Source organism: Nycticebus coucang, chromosome 7, assembly GCF_027406575.1.
Source record: "Nycticebus coucang isolate mNycCou1 chromosome 7, mNycCou1.pri, whole genome shotgun sequence".
Classification (NCBI taxonomy): Eukaryota; Metazoa; Chordata; class Mammalia; order Primates; family Lorisidae; genus Nycticebus; species Nycticebus coucang.
In genome coordinates, this window is record NC_069786.1 from 460768 (window position 1) to 480325 (window position 19558).

Consider the following 19558-nt stretch of genomic DNA (forward strand, 5'->3'; position numbering starts at 1 on the left):
AAGCCTCATAAGAACTAGCACTTACTGGACACTATTCCTCTGTTAACATAAACAGATCTTTTTGAGATACAGTTTCATTCTATCACCCAGGCTAGAGTAGCAATCCTCCTGTCTCAGCTTCCTGAGTAGCTGGGACTTATAGGCACCCGACACAACTCCTGGCTAATTTTTCTATTTTTAGTAGAGACAGGGGTCTCACTCTTGCTCAGCTGGTCTCAAACTACTGACCTCAAGGGAGTTTCCCACCTTGGCCTCCCAAAGTGCTAGGATTACAGGTGTGAGCCACTTCAACCAGCTGGCATGAACATTTAAAATCTTTACAGACCTCTGGTACTATGACAGTTCATCATTCCTACCTAACAGTGGGTGGGTGAGTGCCGTGCCCAGGTGGCCCTGCCCTTGTGGGGAGCCACAGCCCTGAGCCAGTCTGCAGACCCAGCCTCGCAGTTCAGTGGTCTAAATGTGCACAAGGTGGCATCACACTTGGCACAAGAGGGGCCAGTTAGGCTGTGCCCTTCACTTTCTCTCATTCTGGCAGAAAGGAGCCGCTCCAACCTATGTCACTGAAACAGACTTTCTGGGGAGTGCCTGAATGAGGACTACAATCGGCTCCACCCCACTAGACGAGGGCTGTGTCCTGTTTGACTTTTCTCAGGGGGGCCCAAAGTAGCCACAGCCCCACATGGTTCCTTCCCCACCCATCCGACCCCCACCTGCACACCTCACCCTCCAGAGTGTGACAAACACCTGACACAAACAGTTCCTGCAGTGTGGCCTGTGAGATGTGACATAAACAGTTCCTGCAGTGGCCAAGGATGTGACCTTGACAGACCTTAATCAAAGTCTACCAAGGGTAAGGAAACAAGGAAGTGTTAGAAATTGTGCCCACTGTTTACAGGGCATGTACAGTGCCCTTGAAACAAAAGGAAACATTTAGAACTTAAAAACTCAAAGTTCCTCTCCAGAGAGGAATGAACACATTGCTTGGGTACCATACAAATTTTTAATGATTTCTACTTTCCAAAAAGCAATAAGGAATACAGAGTTGACCTTTCAGATGTGACCTCAAACAGTATAAATATGAAGAACAGGGGCCTTTTGTCTGCTTTCAGACATAGTGGAGCAGAACAGGAGCTGCTATTAGTTGTAACCTGGAGAGGGGATATCACTTGTCTAAAAAGAAAACCCCAACGTGCGACATGACACACAGAAGCCTGAATGCACACACTTGGTGCACACCTCAGACACCCTGGCCCTTGCGGCACCTGAAATGTCTTCCCACTGTTCTCCTTGCCTACCTTCTCTGTCCTCAGCCCGCACACAGGTGCAGTCATCCTCCCAGGTGGGTCAGGGCCATGTGGGGTGAGTACCAGGCATGGCTGAGACAGCAAAGCATCCGTTGTTCTCCCCCGTCAGGTCCCACCAGCAGGGCAAGTCCTAATGGCCGGGGTTCTGCCTTTGTGACCGTGAGTGACACGCAGGACTACAGCCAATCTCACTCAGAGCTGCAGGTCTGCACTAACGGGAATACTGCGTCTTGCCTATGTGTCGCTGGGAGCTCAGCCTGTCTGGAGCCCAGAGCCCCAATCCTCCAGGGGCACACAAGGGACTCACTTTCTCGGGAGCCAAAGGTGCACACTTCCCAAAGCACATGTCTTGTTGGGGGAAAGAGGAAGGAAAGACTAGTCAGTCAGAGGGAAAGTTCTGCCCCAGGAAAGGCATGAGAAGGCAGCATGACCTCAGGAGCAAGCCTCATCCTTGACATTATCTGAAGTAAACCAGGGTGTCTTTATAAGGGAAAGGGTGAGGCTGGGGTTGTCTTGCAGGAACACAAATCAAAGAGACAGCTGGCAGCCCCTGCTGACCCCCCTCCCCACATCCTCTCCTCCAGGGAGCAACTGTGGGGTGAGCCCCGTTCAGAACTGCCCAGCCTAGAAAAACAAACAGACCTGGCAGGAGGGGCCAGCCCCAGGTCTCCAGGCTGAAAACTAAATCCAGCCGTAGCCAGATAGAGACTATGTGCCACATGACGTGCAGGCTACTCAGGGCGAATGACAGGGAGGTAGTTACTAGAAGCTTACTCTGGATTGCGACACCTCCCTCCAGCTCTGTCTATGAGGTTGTGCAATCCTCCAGCCTTATAAATACAGCGACACTCTGGCCTCTGGACACCTCTGCCAGCTCCACCTCTGAGGCCCTGGTACAGCCTGCCAGCCACCATGAGGACCTGCCTTTTTCTGCTGATGCTCTGCTTGCTGTTCTCCCAGGTGGCCCCAGGTAAGCTGTGCAACTCGCTAGAGAGCCCCTCCCAGGGCTGGGGCTGACGAGAGCTGAGGACAGCTGCTGGAGAATGTCCTGGGTTGAGTGGCAGGCCAGCCCTAGGGGTCTGTGAGCTGTCCCCTTGCACAGCATGAGAATGAGCCTGGCAGGGATGTGCCAGTCTCAGGCAGCTCCATGCATCTCCAGCCCCTATGTTCATCCTGGACATCTAGAACACATCTTATGTACACAGCTCCTAAAGCTGGGAAGCCAGCTTCCTACCCAGAGAGAGGTGCCGCCCTGTCCTCTCCAGGTCACTGGGTGCAACTCCCAGGCGCCCTGCTATAGGCAGGTGCTGTCCCTCCCAGTAGCCCAGCTCAGCCGTGCCTGGGACTCACTCTGTGTGCAGCAGGCCAGGTGCACAGGCATCTCCTGCCTTCCTGCCAGGATAGGGCTTTCCCCAGGCAACAGGATGCCAGCTTCTCTGGGCCAAAGCAGCCAAGTCCCTGATGTGGTGCTGAGACCCTGTAGGAGGAACTGGGAATGAATTCACCCCAGCCCTGTCCTGTCACAGCGTGACCTTGAGCAAGTCACATACGCCTGAGCCTCAGTTTCCTTGTCTGCAATATGAAGGACTGAGGCAGATGAATCCAAAAGCACTTCAGCTCAGGAACCCTCCGCACAATCCTGTGGGTTTCATCCTACAGATCCTAGGCCTAGTTTACTCCAGTTATGTCTCAGTTTTCCCATCTGAAAACTGGATACAAAAGCATTCTAAAAGCAGAGTGGTTTTATGTTGCCCGTTGAGACCCATAGGGAGGTAGCTAAATCAATTCAGAGTTGCATGCATGCTCTTAAAGACTAGAAAACCCCAGCGCATGCCACAGAGTGAAGGTGCACACTGTTTTACGACACCTATATTTCACTTCAGGGTGTGTGCACTTGTTTTTACTGAACGACAAGATATTTCTTTCTTATGTCAGTTTGAGGCAAACTCAAAAGTGTTTGAAAGCCACATTGGTAACATGAAGAGTTTTTATTTTCAGTCTGTAACATTTAAATAGGATTATGAGTAACTTGTTCAAAGAACAGGAAATAAACCGTTTTTCCAAGGATCTGGAGGGAGGACCACACTTACTAATTGTTCCTTCTGAACCCAGCACCTGGCATGGTCACATGTCCAGGTCACCTAGTTTTGCCTCCTGGGCTCTGCTTCCCTCTGTCCTTTGCTGACATTCAAACCCTATCTGCACCAACCTGCCAGGACGTGAATGCTTCATCCAGGGTCACGCTCTCCCCTGGGAGGTGCTCAACACCAACTACTCCTGGAAAGGGTGAAGAGCAGACCTACTCCAGTAAGGCGCTGGCCCCGTATACCGAGGGTGGCAGGTTTGAACCCTGCCCCAGCCAGCTAAAACAGCAATGAGAACTGCCACAAAAAATAGCCGGGCATTGTGGCGGGCGCCAGTAGTCCCAGCTACTCAGGAGACCGAGGCAGGAGAATCTCTTAAGTCCAAGAGTTGAAGGTTGCTGTGAGCTGTGACACCATGGCACTCTACTGAGGGCAACAAAAAAAAAAAAGCAGATCCACTTCACCTCCGAGGTGCAAGCTGTGGCAGCTCCAAGCAGGCCCAGCACCACCTAAAGGGAAAAACTGCCCTGAAACATTCACACAGTGAAGGCAGCAGGGAAGGGCACTGCTCAATATGAGTTCCTTACGTTGGGATTTTATGTGTTGGTCTGAGGGGGGTGTCCTCTGCATGACATTGTGTGGGCTCCCCACATGCTTGGGCCGTGCTGCAGGCAGCCCCCACGTACAACTGCTTCCCTCTCAGGCACGGTTTCTGTTGGTAGTGGTGTTGTGTTCCTGCTGTTGCTGCTGCAGCCCTAGTTGTCCCACTGTCCACCCAGCCGGGAAGTCAGGGCAGGGAGGAAGCTGGAGGCGGCCCCTTGATGGTGGTGCTGGGGCCCTGGTCAGAAGCCCTGCCCACCCTAAGCCCTCACACAGCACCAGTGTATTCCCATCTCTGTAGAGCTGTTAGAATTCATCTATTCACACCTCACTGTTTCACATGAGGGGAAATTGAGCCCCTGCAACCCACGGGGAATGAAAGTCCCAAGACTTATTGTTCTGTTTTGCCAGTTTTCTACTGTCAGAAAAAAAAGAATGGGTTGCCTGCTCTTACATCACACAAATGGTCTTTCTGTGAACACAGAATAATGATCTCAAAATGACAAGGTGACTCTAGACCTTGCATCAGCCAGAAAAAACCCAGCCAAAGTCTTTGGGAATCAAGGTAGTTTGAGGTTGTTCTTTCACCAATTCAGCAAAAATTTAGTTAGCAGGTACTATGTGGGGGTTGCCCTGGGAATGGGGCAACAGCCAGGAAAACACAAGCACCACTCTGCTGACTGGCCACTCCAGAAGCAGAGCGCCATGTGAGCAGTCCATACATAATTTCCCACCTGAAGACGATCGCTGTGTGAGATGCTGGTGAACACAGGGTGCCCCAGAGCTGACCTAGCCTGCAGGGCTCAGGAAGGCTTTCTTGAGAAGGCTGAGAAGTGAATGAAAAATGGGCATCATTTTGGTGTGGGTGGTTTTTTAAAAAACTTTAATTCCTTTTCAACACTTAAAAATATAGATATGTCACATATAATTTTGATTCTTTTCTTTAAAATGCAAAAGCTGTGCAGTGAGCTGCAGGGAGTCGTGGCCCATGCTCCAGATGGTGTGACATCAGGCTGCCGCAGGCCCCCTGCTCTGTCACCTCCCTCAGTCCGCTCTGTGCATTTGCGTGACACACCTGCTTGTTCTGGGCACCTGAATTTGTGGCCCTGAATTCCATAAACTGGTGGAGGGGAGTGGCAGGTAGACAGCAAGAACAGCACCTGTAAAAGCCCAGAGGTGGAGGAATGAAAGTGAAAGTCATTGCCGCCACTTTGAGAGTATAAGTGACATGACTGGCCTTAGGCAGCACAAGGACCCGCCATCAGCTCTGAGGTGGCCACTGTGCTGCCTCTCGAGGTCCAGGCTGTGCCCGGGGCACTGACAGGGGTCAAGGGACAAGAAATCACACCAGGAGTGGCCCTGGGATGGTCTGTGGCCAGATCAAGTGAGGCCCGGTGGGGTAGGATAGGTGTTCAGGTTTGGGCGAGTCCCAAAGGTTTTCAAAGTGAGAGAGTGACAGAATCAGAAATGGCTATTCCCAGATACTGGAGTGTACAGACTAATTAGGGGGAAGAAGAGCAGCTCTGGGACAGTGGCTGGGGCATTGCCTGGCCACACAGTCATTTCTCTCCAACTGCACTTTCCCCCAGACCACCAACACTTCAAAGTAGCAAAATTAGCCTAATTTGGACATGGTCATTCTTCAGCATGCCCCTGCCTCCCTCCCCAGCCCTCCATGGTCACAAGGCTGGGCCCAGCTCCTCCCCATGAACATGAGGCAAACGACCCCAGCCTCCACTTCTGCAGCTTCACTCTCTATCCCCCAGGCCCCCACCTCTGCAGCCTCACTCTCCACCCTCCCTGACCCCCACCTCTGCAGCCTCACTCTCCACCCTCCCTGACCCCCACCTCTGCAGCCTCACTCTCCACCTTCCCTGGTCCCCACCTCTGCGCCTCACTCCTCACCCTCCCTGACCCCCACCTCTGCAGCCTCACTCTCCACCCTCCCTGACCCCCACCTCTACAGCCTCACTCTCCACCCTCCCTAACCCCCACCTCTGCAGCCTCACTCTCCACACTCCCTGGCCCCCCCACCTCTGCAGCCTCACTCTCCACACTCCCTGGACCCCCCACCTCTGCAGCCTCACTCTCCATCCTCCCTGCCCCCCCCACCTCTGCAGCCTCACTCTCCATCCTCCCTGGTCCCCCCACCTCTGCAGCCTCACTCTTCACCCTCCCTGACCCCTACCTCTGCAGCCTCACTCTCCACCCTCCCTGACCCCCACCTCTGCAGCCTCACTCTCCCTCCCTCTGCCCCAACTTCTGCAGCCTCACTTGCCCCCCCAACCCCACCTCTGCAGCCTCACTCCTCACCCTCCCTGAACCCCACCTCTGCAGCCTCACTCTCCACCCTCCCTGACCCCCACCTCTGCAGCCTCACTCTCCACACTCCCTGGCCCCCCACCTCTGCAGCCTCACTCTCCACCCTCCTTGGCCCCCCACCGCTGCAGCCTCACTCTCCACACTCCCTGATCCCCACCTCTGCAGCCTCACTCTCCACACTCCCTGGCCCCCCACCTCTGCAGCCTCACTCTCCACCCTCCCTGACCCCTCACCTTTGCAGCCTCACTCTCCCCCCCCGCCCCCACCTCTGCAGCCTCACTCTTCACCCTCCCTGGCCCCCCACCTCTGCAGCCTCACTCTCCACCCTTCCTGACCCACCACCTCTGCAGCATCATTCTTCACCCTCCCTGACCCCCACCTCTGCAGCCTCACTCTCCACCCTCCCTGACCCTCACCTCTGCAGTCTCACTCTCCACCCTCCCTGACCCCCACCTCTGCAGCCTCACTCTCCGCCCCCCGGCCCCCACCTCTGCAGCCTCACTCTCCACCCTCCCTGACCCTCACCTCTGCAGTCTCACTCTCCACCCTCCCTGACCCCCACCTCTGCAGCCTCACTCTCCGCCCCCCGGCCCCCACCTCTGCAGCCTCACTCTCCACACTCCCTGATCCCCACCTCTGCAGCCTCACTCTCCACACTCCCTGGCCCCCCACCTCTGCAGCCTCACTCTCCACCCTCCCTGACCCCTCACCTTTGCAGCCTCACTCTCCCCCCCCGCCCCCACCTCTGCAGCCTCACTCTTCACCCTCCCTGGCCCCCCACCTCTGCAGCCTCACTCTCCACCCTTCCTGACCCACCACCTCTGCAGCATCATTCTCCACCCTCCCTGACCCACCACCTCTGCAGCCTCACTCTCCACACTTCCTGACCCACCACCTCTGCAGCCTCACTCTTCACCCTCCCTGACCCCCACCTCTGCAGCCTCACTCTCCACTCTCCCTGACCCCCACCTCTGCAGCCTCACTCTCCACCCTCCCTGACCCTCACCTCTGCAGTCTCACTCTCCACCCTCCCTGACCCCCACCTCTGCAGCCTCACTCTTCACCCTCCCTGACCCCCACCTCTGTAGCCTCACTCTCCACCCTCCCTGACCCCCACCTCTGCAGCCTCACTCTCCACCAACCCTGACCCCCACCTCTGCAGCCTCACTCTCCACCCTCCCTGACCCTCACCTCTGCAGCCTCACTCTCCACCCTCTCTGACCCACCACTTCTGCAGCCTCACTCTTCACCCTCCCTGACCCCCACCTCTGTAGCCTCACTCTTCACCCTCCCTGACCCTCACCTCTGCAGTCTCACTCTCCACCCTCCCTGACCCCCACCTCTGCAGCCTCACCCTCCCACCCCCCGGCCCCCACCTCTGCAGCCTGACTCTTCACCCTCCCTGGCCCCCCACCTCTGCAGCCTCACTCTCCACCCTCCCTGACCCTCACCTCTGCAGTCTCACTCTCCACCCTCCCTGACCCCCACCTCTGCAGCCTCACCCTCCCACCCCCCGGCCCCCACCTCTGAGGCCTGACTCTTCACCCACCCTGGCCCCCCACCTCTGCAGCCTCACTCTCCACCCTCCCTGACCCCCACCTCTGTAGCCTCACTCTCCACCCTCCCTGACCCCCACCTCTGCAGCCTCACTCCTCACCCTCCCTGACCCCCACCTCTGCAGCCTCACTCTCCACCCTCCCTGACCCCCACCTCTACAGCCTCACTCTCCACCTTCCCTAACCCTCACCTCTGCAGCCTCACTCTCCACCCTCCCTGACCCTCACCTCTGCAGCCTCACTCTCCACCCTCCCTGACCCTCACCTCTGCAGCCTCACTCTTCACCCTCCCTGGCCCCCCCACCTCTGCAGCCTCACCCTCCACCCTCCCTGACCCCCCCACCTCTGGAGCCTTACTCTCCCCCCCTCCGCCCCCACCTCTGCAGCCTCACTCTCCACCCTCCCTGACCCTCACCTCTGCAGTCTCACTCTCCACCCTCCCTGACCCCCACCTCTGCAGCCTCACCCTCCCACCCCCCGGCCCCCACCTCTGCAGCCTGACTCTTCACCCTCCCTGGCCCCCCACCTCTGCAGCCTCACTCTCCACCCTCCCTGACCCTCACCTCTGCAGCCTCACTCTTCACCCTCCCTGGCCCCCCCACCTCTGCAGCCTCACCCTCCACCCTCCCTGACCCCCCCACCTCTGGAGCCTTACTCTCCCCCCCTCCGCCCCCACCTCTGCAGTCTCACCCTCCACCCTCCCTGGCCACCACCTGGTGTCTCACCCTGCAATCTCCACCCAACACGCTTGCTGTAGTTCCCTCCTGACCTCTGGCAACAGCTCCTAGGAATGTGCCTTCTCTGGCTGCTGGATCCCATCCAAAAAGACACACTCCGGCTTCTCAGACACAGCCCTGTGGCTCCCAGCCCAGGCCTAACAGAGGCACCTGGAGGGCAGCCCATGAGAAGCCACAGATGCTCCCCAAAACCCCAGTCATAAAAACCGTAGGTGATACTTTGCAGCTGAAGAAAGTGGCTTTACACACATCCACCCACTAAATGCCCCCAGGATCTGTATTTCGCAGAGAATAGAGTCTTTATATAGATCTTCTTTTTTTTTTTTTTTTTTTTTGTAGAGACAGAGTCTCACTTTATGGCCCTCGGTAGAGTGCCGTGGCCTCACACAGCTCACAGCAACCTCCAACTCCTGGGCTTAAGCGATTCTCTTGCCTCAGCCTCCCGAGTAGCTGGGACTACAGGCGCCTGCCACAACGCCCAGCTATATATAGATCTTCTTATAGTGACTCTCAGAGAGTCTGACTTTTCAAATACTCACTCCAGCAAATGACAAGGACTCAAATCCAGCTCTGAGTCCAAATCCCATATCTGTTCCTCCCACTTCCCAAAGATCACAGGATCTGTCACAGGGATTTATCTCAAGAATAGTCTAGGAACTGCATAGAAAACATTCATGACCTTAGTAAGAAGTGGTGCCGGCCCAGGAGTTGGAGGTTGCTGTGAGCTGTGTGAGGCCACGGCACTCTACCGAGGGCCATAAAGTGAGACTCTGTCTCTACAAAAAAAAAAAAGAAGTGGTGCCAATTGTCAGCAGCCGGCGTCAGTTTCTCAGGGACAGGGGCATGACTGATGCCTAGATGCAGAGAGAGCCTTGGATCGTTTTTGTTGTATTCCAATTTGACTTGGAATTGTGTTGTTTTAGAGAGGTAACTTGTGTATTTGATTTTATCCCCCCAGAAACCCTAAAAAGACACATAGAAGTCAAGTCTAGTTCTCTCCAGCACCCCCTGATGCTCCATCACGCTACCGCGGAGCCTACATGTACAACAGCCCGAATATTAGCACCCCTGACAACACACCTGATGCCCTGCCCTGCCCCTCGCGTCCCTGCCTACAGTCACCTCCTTCTGACCAGGAAAAAGTCTTTGTTAACTTACCAAGGCCCAGGCGGTCCAATAAGCTAATCCCTCAACAGCGACCATCTCAAGTCGATTCCCACTGCTGGGTCATTTATTTGTCACAGGTGTTGGAGTCTGTGGCAACTGCAAAGTCTAGATTGTGTACCTGCACCTCACAGGCCCAGATCCATCAGTCACTTGGACCCCTCCAGGGCTCTCCTGACCTTCTGCAAGTCTGTGCTTACATGCTGATGCAGTCCCAGGGAGAGAGAGAGGGACAGAGTTCTGGCCTCATTTCCCCCAAATGCTTGTCATTTTGGCACTTCCCTCCCACCTCAGCCTGATGGTCTTTCAGTACAAGAAATTTGTGTTTTAGTTCACAGTTCTCCAGTTTTTCCTTCTTCTGATCTTCCAAAACTTGACTCGTAGCTCTGATCGTACAATACAAGGCCACTCTTAGGGCCCCACACGTGAGTTGGGGGGTGAGTTTAGAGTGCAGGGACCAAGCACAAGAAGTCCCATCATCAACAGTCTCTCTTCCTTCCCCATCTCTCTTTCTCCAAAAGTCTTTTCAAGATATGTTATTTTCATGGCTTTTTTGTTTTCTTTCTGAGACAGAGTCTTACTATGTCGCCCTGGGTAGAGTGCTGTGCCGTCACAGCTCACAGCAACCTCAAACTCTTGGGCTTAAGCAATTCTCTTGCCTCAGCCTCCCGAGTAGCTGGGACTACAGGTGCCTGCCACAGTGCCTGGATATTTTTTTGTTGGATTTGTCATTGTTTAGCAGGCCCAGGCCAGGCTCAAACCTGCCAGCCTCGGTGTATGTGGCTGGAGCCCTACTCACTGAGCTACGGGTGCCAAACCATTTATGGATTTTTAAAATACAAAGTCCCAAAGATTCTTCTCTGTGTTTCCGATGTATCTTCTTCATCGTGGTCTTCATAGTCTTTCTTCCTGGAACCACCACCACATGACCTTCCTGGCTCTGATTTGCTCTCAGCAGCATCATCCTTTCTTCTTTCACACAGAAGTATTTTCTGACACTGTGAACAACAAGCTTACCGTGAGCTCACAGCTAGAAACCATCCTTTGCCCCTCTTATTTTCTTCCACAGTGACCCACTGCCACATAGTTCCTAAGTTAGTTTCCTGTTACATAATCACAATTGCCCTTCATTGAAACAACACCCATTGTTACACCTGGTTAGAAAAACAGGTGGTGTTTCAGGTGCACCTAGGTAAGATTATTGCCCATCCAGCTGTAAATGGCCTAGTAAATGTATGTTTTATGGAGTCACATTTTTAGCCACCAGCCTAACAACTGGCACAATCCTATTTTCCCCGCAGACCTGCCCTGTGCACACATCTTTTCATCCTTTGTTCTTACCTGTGAGTTGTCTCTTTTCTGTGTCCTTCTGGGTCATGGAACACCAGAGGCTGCCTAATGATGTGTCAGTTTGTACTCCTCAGTCCAGCTTAGTAAGGACCACGACGAGAGTGAGTGCCAAGTTCAAGTTCAGAGGGTATGTCATCCTCCTTGGGAGGGTGAGGAGAAGAATGGGGCTGGGAGTTAGACAGGAGCCCATGTGCCCAGGCAGTGGACAGAAATGGCCCAACGCAGTGATGAGAGGGAGGAGGCCAGAGCCTCACACAGCACAGGAGGTCCCCAGCTCGGGGAACATGAAGAAGACTTTTCAGAAGCAACTGTGTTTTAATCCATACTTTTAAAATAGCAAAACATAATCTTTATCCAGAAAAGTACATAAAATATTAAGCAAGCACCCCTGTAACCGTAAGCAAGAGGATTGGCTGGTACCTAGGAAGCCCTTCTTGTGCCTTCTCCATCAAAACCTTCTCTTCCCCCAAAGGTAATCACTCACTTGGCTTTTACAGCAGTGAATTTCTATATTTCTTATACTTTTACTGCATTAATATTCAAAATGAATAACATAGCTTGGTTTGTGCGTGCATTTCCGCTGGCCAAGAGGTCCCCATATGCTCCTATTTCTAAGTGCTGAAAGGTGGCCTTGCTGGACTGTGGGATGTGCACATACCCAGTTGTAATGGATATTGCCAAACTAGCTTGCACAATTGTTTACACGGATTTGCACTCCCGCCATCAGTGAGTGAGAGCTTCCCTTCCTCCATATACTTGTCAACACTTGATAACATCGATCATTTTTAAATTTTAACTATCTCAAGAGAGTAATGGTATCTTAATGGAATTTTAATTTGCATTTCCCTGATAAATAACAAATTGAATGCTTTTGTGTATAATTAATGACCACCTGGAACTTTTTGTAAAATGCCTGTTTGTTGTTTGCCAGATTATCTGTCTTATTGAATTGTAGAGGTTCCTTTTTTTTTTTTAATTTAGATATTATTGGGGCACGAACGTTTTGGTTACATTGATTGCTTTTGTGTATTTTGAGTCAAAGTGACAAGTGTGCCCATCATGAAGACAGGGTGCTTTCCATCCATCAGTGAACTCCCTCCCGCCTGCTGGCTTCCGTGGAGTTTCACTACCAAATACGCATGTGAGTGTTGATGGGTCAGTTCCAATTTAAAAGCAAGTACATGTGGTATTTGTTTTCCATTTTTGTGATACTTCACTTAGGTTGAATAAGGGTCTCCAGTTCCATCCAGGTTGTTACAAAAGGCTTTAGTTCACCTTTTTATGGTTGAGTAGTACTACCATGTACATATACCATAAACGTACACTACGTTTTATTAATCCACTCACGAATTGAGGGCGCATGGGTTGTTTACACATCTTTGCAATTTTGAGTTGTGCTGCGATAAACATTCAAATGCACAGGTCTTTTTGATAAAATGACCTTTCTTCCTTTGGGTAAATACCCAACCGTGGTATTGCTGGCTAAAATGGTAGATCTGCCTTTAGTTCTCTGCAGTGTCTCCACGCGCTTTCCACAGCGGCTGTGCTAGTTTGCAGCCCCACCAGCAGTGTGAGAGTGTTTCCCTCTCTCAGCATCCACACCAGCATCTGTTTGGGGACTTTAATATAGAATTGTAATCGTTCTTTATGTATTCTGTACGCAAGCTTTCTGTCAGTTATACATATTACAAATATCTTGTCTTGTGTCTTGATTTTTTTCACTCTCTTAGTGGAAACTTTCTTTTCATAGAGGTTTATACCATGATTTTAATATAGTCACATGTGTCATATCTTTTCTCTTAGAATTAGTGCTGTTTATGTCTTGTTTAAGGAATCTCTCTTTACCCCAAAGACATAAAGACAGTCTCAAATACTGTCTTCTAAAAGCATATTGTTTTGCCTTTTACATTTAGGCTTAAAATCCATCTGGTAATGGGGTGTGTTGCGTGTGGTGATAAGTAAGCATCAGCTTTTTTTGTTCTGGCATGAACGTCCAATTGTTCCAGAATCAACTGCTGAGAAGACTATTTTTTCTCCACTGTTCTGCTGAGTCATTGCTGTCCTATTTCTCTCGACATACACATGAATCTTTTCCTACACTCTGTTCTGTTCCATGTGTATGTTTATCTGTTCATGTCATAGCCACACTCCTAATCCCAGTGGCTCTACAATTAGTCTTGAAATCTAGTCAAGCCAGTCTCCTCTCCTTCCTCCCCAAGAGTGTCTTGGTTTTTTTTTTTTCTTGAGACAGAGTCTCACTTTGTTGCCCTCGGTAGTGTGCTGTGGCGTCAAGCTCACAGCAACCTCAAACTCTTGGGATTAAGTGATCCTCTTGCCTCAGCCTCCCAAGTAGCTGGGACTACCTGCACCCACCACAACGCCCAGCTATTTTTTTGTTGTTGTTGCAGTTGTCATTGTTGTTTTTTAGCTGACCCTGGCCAGGTTCGAACCTGCCAGCCTGGGTGTATGTGACTGGCCTACCCACATTTTCTTATATTTATCTAAGCATTGGATATTTTTTGCTCTTTCACATGGTATGATGTATTTTAATATCATTTTTGCTGTTGGTTGCTCATATACAGAAGTAAAATTGATTATAGTTTACTTTCTTTTGTATTTATTTCATATGAAGGAAATTTGCTAAACTGGCTTGCTTAATTCCTATTGAACTGTCTACATATAACCATAATGTCTGTTAGCCGGGCGTTGTGGCGGGCGCCTGTAGTCCCAGCTACTCGGGAGGCTGAGGCCCGAGAATCGCCTAAGCCCAGGAGTTGGAGGTTGCGTGAGCTGTGTGATGCCACGGCACTCTACCAAGGGCAATAAAGTGAAACTCTGTCTCTACAAAAAAAAAAAAAAAAAAAATGGGCAGTCCCTGTGGCTCAGCGGGTAGGGCGCCAGTCCCATATGCCGGAGGTGGCGGGTTCAAACCCAGCCCCGGCCAAATTAAAAAAAAAAAAAAAAAAAACCATAATGTCTGCAAATAGCGCCAATATTATTTCTATCTTTCCAGTCCTTTTGTTTTTTTCTTTGGCTAGTACCTCAAATACAATGTCAAGTGGAAATGGTGACAGCCATTGTCCTCATCTTGTTACTAATGTCAAATGCAAAGCTTTCTATTTCTGACCATTAAAAGTACTATTTTTTGGCCAGGCACAGTGTCTCAGGCCTGTAATCCTAGCACTCTGGGAGACTGAGGCAAGTGGATTGCCCTGAGCTCACAGGTTCAAGACCAGCCTGAGAGAACAAGACCCCATCTCTAAAAATAGCCAGATGTTGTGGCAGGCACCTGTATTCCCAGCTACTCGGGAGGCTGAGGCAAGAGGATCGCTTGAGCCCAAGAGTTTGAGGTTGCTGTGAGCTATGATGCCACAGCACTCTACCAAGGGCAACAAAGTGAGACTCTGCCTCAAAAAAAAAAAAATACTATTTTTTAAAGGCTTTTAAAAATATAAAAAAAGAATATCTGATATTCTTTATCAGATTAAGTAAGTTTTCTCCAGGTCCTAAATTTGTTAAGAGTTTTTATCTCGGGTGGCGCCTGTGGCTCAGTCGGTAAGGCGCCGGCCCCATATACCGAGGGTGACAGGTTCAAGCCCAGCCCCGGCCAAACTGCAACCAAAAAATAGCAGGGCGTTGTGGTGGGCGCCTGTAGTCCCAGCTACTCAGGAGGCTGAGGCAAGAGAATCGCTTAAGCCCAGGAGTTGGAGGTTTCTGTGAGCTGGGTGAGGCCACGGCACTCTACTGAGGGCCATAAAGTGAGACTCTGTCTCTACAAAAATAAATAAATAAATAAATAAGTTTCTCTTTGGGCGGTGCCTGTGGCTCAGTCGGTAAGGCACCGGCCCCATATACCGAGGGTGGCGGGTTCAAACCCGGCCCCAGCTGAACTGCAACCAAAAATAGCCGGGCGTTGTGGTGGGCGCCGGTAGTCCCAGCTACTCGGGAGGCTGAGGCAAGAGAATCGCTTAAGCCCAGGAGTTGGAGGTTGCTGTGAGCTGTGTGATGCCATGGCACTCTACCGAGGGCTATAAAGTGAGACTCTCTCTACAAAAAAAAAAAAAAAAAGAGTTTTTATCTCAAATTTGATGATCTCAAATTTTTCAAACTTCTTCTCTGCATCAGTTGAAATTATCTTAAATTATCTTAGCGTTTTTCTCCTTTATTGTTCATAGCATTGATCTCAAGTGTTAAATGGAACCTTGTATTTGTGAAATAAACGGGACCTGGTTTTATTTTATTTGCTAACAATATATTTTTTTATACAGTATACACACTGTATCTTATTTATTACTTGATAGAATTTGCTGATGAAACCATCTTGTCCTTGAGTTTTCTTTGTGGACTTAGTATCCTGATAGCTATGGGACTATTTAGATTTTCTAATTCTCATTGTGTTTATTTTTATAAGTTTTTTCCTAGAATTTCTTCTATTTCAACTTTTTAAAATTTTCAAGTTTATTACCATAAATTTATAATAATCTTCTTTTTTATATTAGTAGGATATAATATCCCTGCTTTCATCTCTGTCTTCTCCCAAATCTCAACCCAGTAATTCTTCACTGTTGGTTCTCTGACACCAGAAGGTATATGTGGCTACGTGTGTGCAGATGTTCTTGTTGGGCTGCCTGGTCCGCTATTACCAGAATCCAAAGGCCTTCAGAAGTACTTAAATTCCACAAACATCCACAGGCCCTGTTCCAAGTTAGAGTCATTTCTTCTCTTGAGAAGCATGGCAGCTGTTAGGAGAAACAGACATGTGTGCGGTCAAATCTAACACCAGGGGAAAGACGAATTGTACAAGAAGACAAGTGCTATGTGAAAGGTCAGTAGACTGTGAGAAGTCTCTACTGCTCAAGCAGGAAGAACCTCAGTGTTCTAGACCAAAGATCTTCAAAAAGTGTGGTCTCTGGACCAAAAGCTTTAGCATCACCTGGGGGCCTGTTAAGAATGCAAATGATCAGCCCTGATTCAAACCTACTGAATCAGAAACTCAATTGGGGGGTGGAGAGAAGTTGTGGTTCAATAACACTCCTAGGTGATCTAAATATATGCTAAAATTTGAAAACCATGAAGCAGTTCTCAATTCTTTACTGCACATTAGATTCATCTGACGTTTAAAATATAAACACAGAGACCCCCCCCTTAACAATTAAGTCAGTACTTCTAGGAACACCCCAGGTGATGCTAATGTGCACAGTGTGGAGATAAGAGCTGTAGACAAAGACTTGTCAATCGTGGCACAACTGACATTTTGGGACAGATGATTCTCTGTTATGGGGCTGCTCTGCACTTTGTAGAATGTCTAGCAACATCCCTGGCCTCTCTACTCACTAGATCCCTACAATACCCCTGTCTGGTCATGACTACCTACAATATCTCCAAACATTGCCAAATATCTAGTTGCCATAGATACCCACACACCTGGATCAAAGGGGGTGGCTGCCAACAGGACTATGCGGTAAATAAACTGTGTAATCCTTTTTCCCTCCCTTAATTCCCTTGGATGGGAACAGGGGAGGAATGGAGTGGGAATAGAGATTTGTAAAGGGATACTCTTAATATAGAACTGTAAATGTCTCCCCATTTACAAATAGCAAAGCAGACCATATTGTCTTCTCCTTCACCCCAAATTGTTGGCATAGAAGCCCATTTAGAGCCATTAAGAGAGACCACCTATTTTAAGAAGCCAACCCACCTTGCTAGGTAGAACATGATCTGGTTGTTACAGGATAACGGGCAATTCAATCAAACTCTTTGTTTATCTATAAATTAGGGGCAAAGCAATGCATTCCTTGGAGGATTACATGCAACTGTAACTATGTTAGTTATTCACCAAAAAAATCATCTTTAGAATATTAAGAATGGATGAGATTGGGGCAGCGCCTGTGGCTCAAAGGAGTAGGGTGCCGGCCCCATATACCGGAGGTGGTGGGTTCAAACCCAGCCCCAGTCAAAAACTGCAAAAAAAGAAGAATCCTATGTACTCAATTTTGATATAGGACAATTAACGACAATTAAGGTCATGGGGGGGAAGGAAAAGCAGCCAGAAGGAAGGAGGGAGGGGGCTGGGGCCTTGGTGTGTGCCACACCTTCTAGGGGCAAGACACGATTGCAAGAGGGACTTTACCTAACAAATGCAATCAGTGTAACCTGGCTTATTGTACCCTCAATGAATCTCCAACAATAAAAAAAAAAAAAAAAAGAGCGGATGAGATTGTATAATCTAGTCTCCTCAATTTTAAATTTCAGAAGCTAGGGTGCAGAAAGGTTGATTGTTTTGCCAAAGATCACACAGTAGATTAACCACAAGACACAGGATATAAATCAAGTGCCCTGATAACAGGTATGCTACTGTTTCTTTTCTGTCCTGTAATAAATGTACTATCCATGGAGCTAATGCCAGAACTCAGTTCTTGTTAAGTCCCATGACAGTATAAGCTACCAGCAGTGTGGTGAGGTGGAATGAGAACTAAGATGGGGTCCGGAGGCCATTCTGGTCTTGGTTCTGCCTGTGACTGGCTGCAGGCTCTGGGGACATGGCTGGACCGTCCTCTGCATCTGGGGAGAGGGTCACAAAGAGGTTGAATTAGTTGAGTTCTGAGGCCCATCTTGGATCTAAACAGCTATACCTATATTGAATTTGGGCCTTCTCTGCTTACCCAGAACGAAGAAGGAAAGGAGAAAAAATATATATTTATATACACACATAAACACATATCTCACACACACATACCAACAATTTGACTATTGACAAAAACAATCAAGAAAAAGAATGTGGGATAGGCATGGTGGTTCATGCCTATAATCCCAGCACTTTGGGAGGCCGAAGAGGGTGGATTGATTGAGCTCACAAGTTCGAGACAAGCCGGAGCAAGAGTAAGACCCCCATCTCTAAAAAATAGCCCAGTGTTGGGCGGCGCCTGTGGCTCAGCGGGTAGGGCGCCGGCCCCATATGCCGAGGGTGGCGGGTTCAAACCCAGCCCCGGCCAAACTGCAACAAAAAAATAGCCGGGCGTTGTGGCGGGCGCCTGTAGTCCTAGCTACTTGGGAGGCTGAGGCAAGAGAATCACCTAAGCCCAGGGATTTGGAGGTTGCTGTGAGCTGTGTGACGCCACGGCACTCTACCAAGGGCGATAAGGTGAGACTCTGTCTCTACAAAAAAAAAAAAAATAAAAAAAAATAAAAAAATAGCCCAGTGTTGTGGTGGGCGCCTGTAGTCCCAGCTACTTGGGAGGCTTAGGCAAGAGTCACTTGAGCCCAAGAGTTTGAGGTTGCTATGAGCTATGACGCCATGGCACTCTACCAAGGGCGACAAAGTGAGACTCTGTCTCCAAAAAAAAAAGAAGACTGTGTAGCCCTTCGTGATTTCAAAGTGCTCAAACTTATTAGTGCTCAATGGATCTTTCTCATAATAGATAATCACTTGGAGAAACTTCACTTTGCAGCAGGGGTGATCTAAACTAATCATCCTCTAAATATTCTTCACCACCGAGGACTTCAGGGGAGGGATATAAAAGCTGAAACTGGAGACTTTTGGAGAGTCTAATTGACCCTGATCTTACTTGAGGTCAATCCTGTGAGGAAGTTACTAAAACCTAGTTCAGTCTTGGACGGCATCAGTAAGAATCAATATGATGTAAACAAAGATATACCGGCCGGGAATTAGGAGACTGTGTTTTGTATGAGCAACTGAGTAGCCTTGGCCCAAAAAGCTTCCCTGAATAAGGGGTTGGTGGGACCAGAATGTCTCTCAACACTCTTTTATCTCCATCACAACAGTCCAGCAGACTGTGCTGTAGTGGTGGGAATGTCCTGCACTTGCCTTCCTCAACAAACACAGTAACCACTAGCTGCATGAGGCCGTTAAGCCCTGGTGGGGTGGTTGGTGCAACTCCAGTTAACTTAAATGTGAATAAAGACATGTAGCTGGTGGCTGCCAGCTCAGTTTTACAGTGAATAAGACTACAGAATTGAAGTAGTAGGGCACCGGCCCCATATACTGGAGGTAGTGGGTTCAAACCCAGCCCCGGCCAAAAAAAAAAAACTGCAAAAAAAAATTATTTTCCCAATTTTATCAAAGATTTCATTTCATTGGTTCATGTCGTGGTTTTCAAAACATATGGCTGCATTAATTAAAATAACTTTAAAGGGGAAAAAAAGACTACAGAATTGATACCTCTTTTGTTCTTATTGGTGGGACACACAGAAAGAACTTGGTATTTATTGCGGGCCTCAAACTTTAGGAAGTCTGTTGAGAAACTTGACCACATCTGGAGAAGAATGAATGGTACTAGGAAGTCCCTGGAAACTAGACCTTGAGAAAATGAGAACTAGAAGAATTTTTAAAAAGTAAAAAGACTAAAAATGTTTTCTGAAAGAGTGGTTTACGTTAACTATAAAAAGCAGGAAAAAAGCCACTAGAGAGAATTTACTGA

At 49.5% G+C, this 19558-nt stretch overlaps 1 protein-coding gene across 3 annotated transcripts in view; it reads left to right on the forward strand.

Moving 5' to 3' along the window:
• Positions 1–2112: 2112 nt before the first annotated feature.
• Positions 2113–19558, forward strand: part of DEFB1 (defensin beta 1) — a 229237-nt gene continuing 211791 nt past the window's right edge. Inside the window, exon 1 of one of the 3 annotated variants that reach the window (XR_008381142.1) lies at positions 2113–2277. Coding sequence is in view for 1 of the 3 variants with exons in the window: in XM_053596668.1 (XP_053452643.1) it covers positions 2220–2277 (58 nt within the window). In the remaining 2 variants the exon portion in view is untranslated. The remainder of the gene's footprint in view (positions 2278–19558) is intronic. The other 2 variants (XM_053596668.1, XR_008381141.1) reach the window with 2 other exon arrangements.